This window comes from Nematolebias whitei, chromosome 1 (assembly GCF_014905685.2).
Source record: "Nematolebias whitei isolate Nwh7 chromosome 1, NemWhi1, whole genome shotgun sequence".
Classification (NCBI taxonomy): domain Eukaryota; kingdom Metazoa; phylum Chordata; class Actinopteri; order Cyprinodontiformes; family Rivulidae; genus Nematolebias; species Nematolebias whitei.
The window spans coordinates 42,818,417-42,821,856 of NC_056498.1; the positions used below are offsets into that span (position 1 = coordinate 42,818,417).

The 3,440-nt window shown below is 40.9% G+C and overlaps 1 protein-coding gene across 1 annotated transcript; it reads left to right on the plus strand.

Annotated features, from left to right (window-relative positions):
- The first annotated feature begins 894 nt into the window (after positions 1 to 894).
- LOC119410531 (coiled-coil domain-containing protein 171-like) lies at positions 895 to 2,592 on the plus strand. Its single transcript, XM_037677416.1, has 3 exons — positions 895 to 1,021; positions 1,096 to 1,248; positions 2,422 to 2,592. Exons 1-3 carry the CDS (start codon positions 992 to 994, stop codon positions 2,542 to 2,544), a joined length of 306 nt encoding a protein of 101 aa, XP_037533344.1. The 5' UTR covers positions 895 to 991; the 3' UTR covers positions 2,545 to 2,592.
- The last annotated feature ends 848 nt before the right edge of the window (positions 2,593 to 3,440 follow it).

Consider the following 3,440-nt stretch of genomic DNA (forward strand, 5'->3'; position numbering starts at 1 on the left):
GACCGGCAGAGTGAGGACCACTAGTTCTGAACCACTTAGAAATAAAGTATGATCAGTTTTGGACACGATTATTGTGTGAATGCTTATTAAGCACTAACCTTCTGTTCTACTATTTTAAACGTCAGTTTAAGTTTTTTGGTCTGGTTGACTTCCACATTAACTATTTTTAACATATTTTCTGTATTTTTTTAACTAACTGTTAACCAATTTAATATTTGTTAAACTAGTTTTAGGTTGCCTACAGCTCTTTTTAAACCTGTTTAACACTTTAAAGGGTCATTCAGCCTTTTATAGTTTCCGTTCAGTTTTTTGGCCAGTTCAACTGTTTGTTTAAACATTTTTCATTCAATGCAGACACGTTCCTGTTTTTAGTTTTCTACATTCGCCTTATAGTCTAGCTGTTTTTTGTTACTTTTTTTAGCCATCTTATTTGTAAAAAAAAATTTGTATGACTTTTTATAACTGCTTATTGTTGTTGCTGTTGTCCATTGTTGTCATCTTTCTTTGTTAAATCAGGTCTCTCTTGTAAATGAGTCCTCGAGGCTCAATGGGATTTACCTGTAGAAATAAAGGTTGAATGAAAAATTTTTAACTTCTGTACACCATTTTAAACTTGTGTTCAAGTTTTTTGTGTTATGATTACTTCATTTGTTTAGCAGTTTTTTTACTAATTGGTAACTAGTTTAACATTTGTTAAACTAACTTTAGCTTCCCTACAGCACTCTTTTAGCTTACAAAGTGAGGACCAGACAAATGTCCTCACTTCCCAACAATGACCTCACTTTGTTGGTTAAAAACATGTGATGGTCCTCACTCTGTAGCATAAACAGGGGCATCCCTCCACACACACACACACACAGTTTCTGACCTGATTCTCCTCCCTCTTCAGGTCAGAGAGGATCTCATCCAATCACAGCGCTCCATTCTCAGGCAGCCCCTCCCCCTAGTCTTACCTCAGGAACACCTGGACGGTAGCGCAACAGATAGCATCATGGGAGCTCCTGAGGTGGCAGCGTGCCAGGTAAGGAAGTGGGAGGGGCTTATGAGCGTTGTTCCTCTCTCCGCCCCCTCATCTTTCTGCCCGTCTGTCTGCAGAGCTTCCTCTCTGTCGTCTCTCAGCTCTGCCACGCCTGCAGCTCCAGGATCCACCAGCTCGAGCAGGAAGTCTCCGCCCACCGCGGTCACGTGACTGCTCTGCGTGGCGAGCTACAGGACGTCTGTCTCCGTGACAACCTCGCCTTCATCCCTGTAGGACACCTGTTTGTCGATTTATCTCTTCAGAGTGTTTTATCAGTTTTAAACATCAGTTCATCAAGTTTTTACTCTAGAACAGGTTTTCATATAATTTCACATCAAATTATTTTCATGAATCTAAAATATATTTTTCTTGAGTCAGGACTGTTCCTAATATAACTTCAAGATTTTTTAAGGAACTCAATCCATGTTTTATTGTTTATGCAGTCTCTATAAAAAAACAACGAAGCAGTTTCATCACTTTTAGATTTCCAGTTTTAATTGTTTATGTCTTATGCAGTACGACAAATGTAGTTTTAAATTTTGAAAACGTATGAAAGTTATCTGAAGGCACAAACATTTATTCACAGTGTAGGAAACATCCATCCATCATCTTCCTCTTGTTCTGGACTCAGGTCTCGGGGCAGCATCTTGAGCAGGGAGGTCCAGACATCTCTCTCCACAGCCTCTTCCAGCTCTTCTGGGAGGACTCCAAGGAGTTCCCAGGCCAACCGAGAGGCGTAGTCTCTCCAGCGTGTCGGGGGTCTTCCCCGGGGTCTCCTCCCAGTCGGACATGTCCGAAGCACCTCCCTAGGGAGGCGTCCAGGGAGCATCCTTACCAGATGAACCACCTCAACTGGCTCCTCTGGATGTGGAGGAGCAGTGGTTCTCCTCTGAGTCTCTCCTGATAACTGAACTTCTCAGCCTGTCTCTGAGGGAGAGTCCAGCTCCTGCAGAGGAAACTCATTTCAAAAATTATTATTATTTCAAATTCTGTCCATAAAAGTTCTGAACAGAATAAGTGACAACAGGCAGCCCTGGCAGAGTCCAACTCCCACCCTGAAGGGTCCGACTTACTGCCGGCAATGAGAACCAAACTCTTGCACCGCTTGTATAAAAACTGAACAGCCCATAACAACGGGCCCCCAATCTCATGCTCATGGAGCACCCCCCACAGTGCACCTCGAGGAACACGGTTGAATGCCTTCTCCAGGTCCACAAAACACATGTAGACTGGATGGGCAAACTCCCATGACCACCCGAGGATCCTAGTGAGGGTAAAGAGCTGGTCGAGTGTTCCACCGCCAGGAGGGAACCCACATTGTTCCTCCTGGATCTGAGATAAGATCATTTATGATGCATGAAAATTATGAATTATTTTTATTAAAGTTTTGTTTTTTGTTTCAGGTTGAAGAGTTTCCTGCTGACGGGGAAATGTTTGATCCTGGTACTCTCCCTGATTTCTCTAAATTATCAATAATTAATGCAGACCCCCCCACACACACACACAAAATAACCCCGCCTCCATAATAAACCCCACCCCCTGTCTTTGAAACACACTTTTTAATCCTGTTCTTAGCCTCAAAAAAATAATCAACAAGCACGAAGAGGATTTAAAGACGTCTAAAGCAGAGAGAAGATACATTTAGATGTAGATTGTGTCAAACTTGAAGTGAAGGTTCTTCTGGCTTCAGAAAGTTCAGAATTGTCATGATTGGTCCTGAAATGATGTGAAGTCCTCCAGCAACAAGCGTCCAGACTGAAGCTGCAGGAACCTCCCAGCTGCTCGGTGACAGACGCCTGAAGGCCAGATGTGCGCCTGAAACTCCCAGAATCTCTGAGACAAAGCAGCAGCTGCTCCTTCACTTCTGCTGCACGTCTGTTCCAGAACGTTGTTCAAAGAACAAAGTTCAAACGAAACTTTGCTGCTCGTGTTTGCTATTAAATATTAGACTCATGTACTTCACAAGAAGGTTTTTATTATTTTACTGAAACTTTTACTACTTTGTTACTAAAGACAGAAACATTCAAAACTAATCTGATTACTGTTTTTATTTCATCTCAACTTTTTTTTTCTTTCACCCTTTATTTATCCAGGTGTTATTTATCCAGGTGTTATTTATCCAGGTGTTATTTATCCAGGTATTATTTATCCAGGTATTATTTATCAATGTGTTATTTATTCAGGTGTTATTTATCCAGGTGTTATTTATCCAGGTGTTATTTATCCAGGTATTATTTATTCAGGTGTTATTTATCCAGGTGTTATTTATCCAGCTGTTATTTATCAAGGTGTTATTTATCCAGGTGTTATTTATCCAGGTGTTATTTATTCAGGTATTATTTATCCAGGTATTATTTATCCAGGTGTTATTTATCCAGGTGTTATTTATCCAGGTATTATTTATCAAGGTGTTATTTATCCA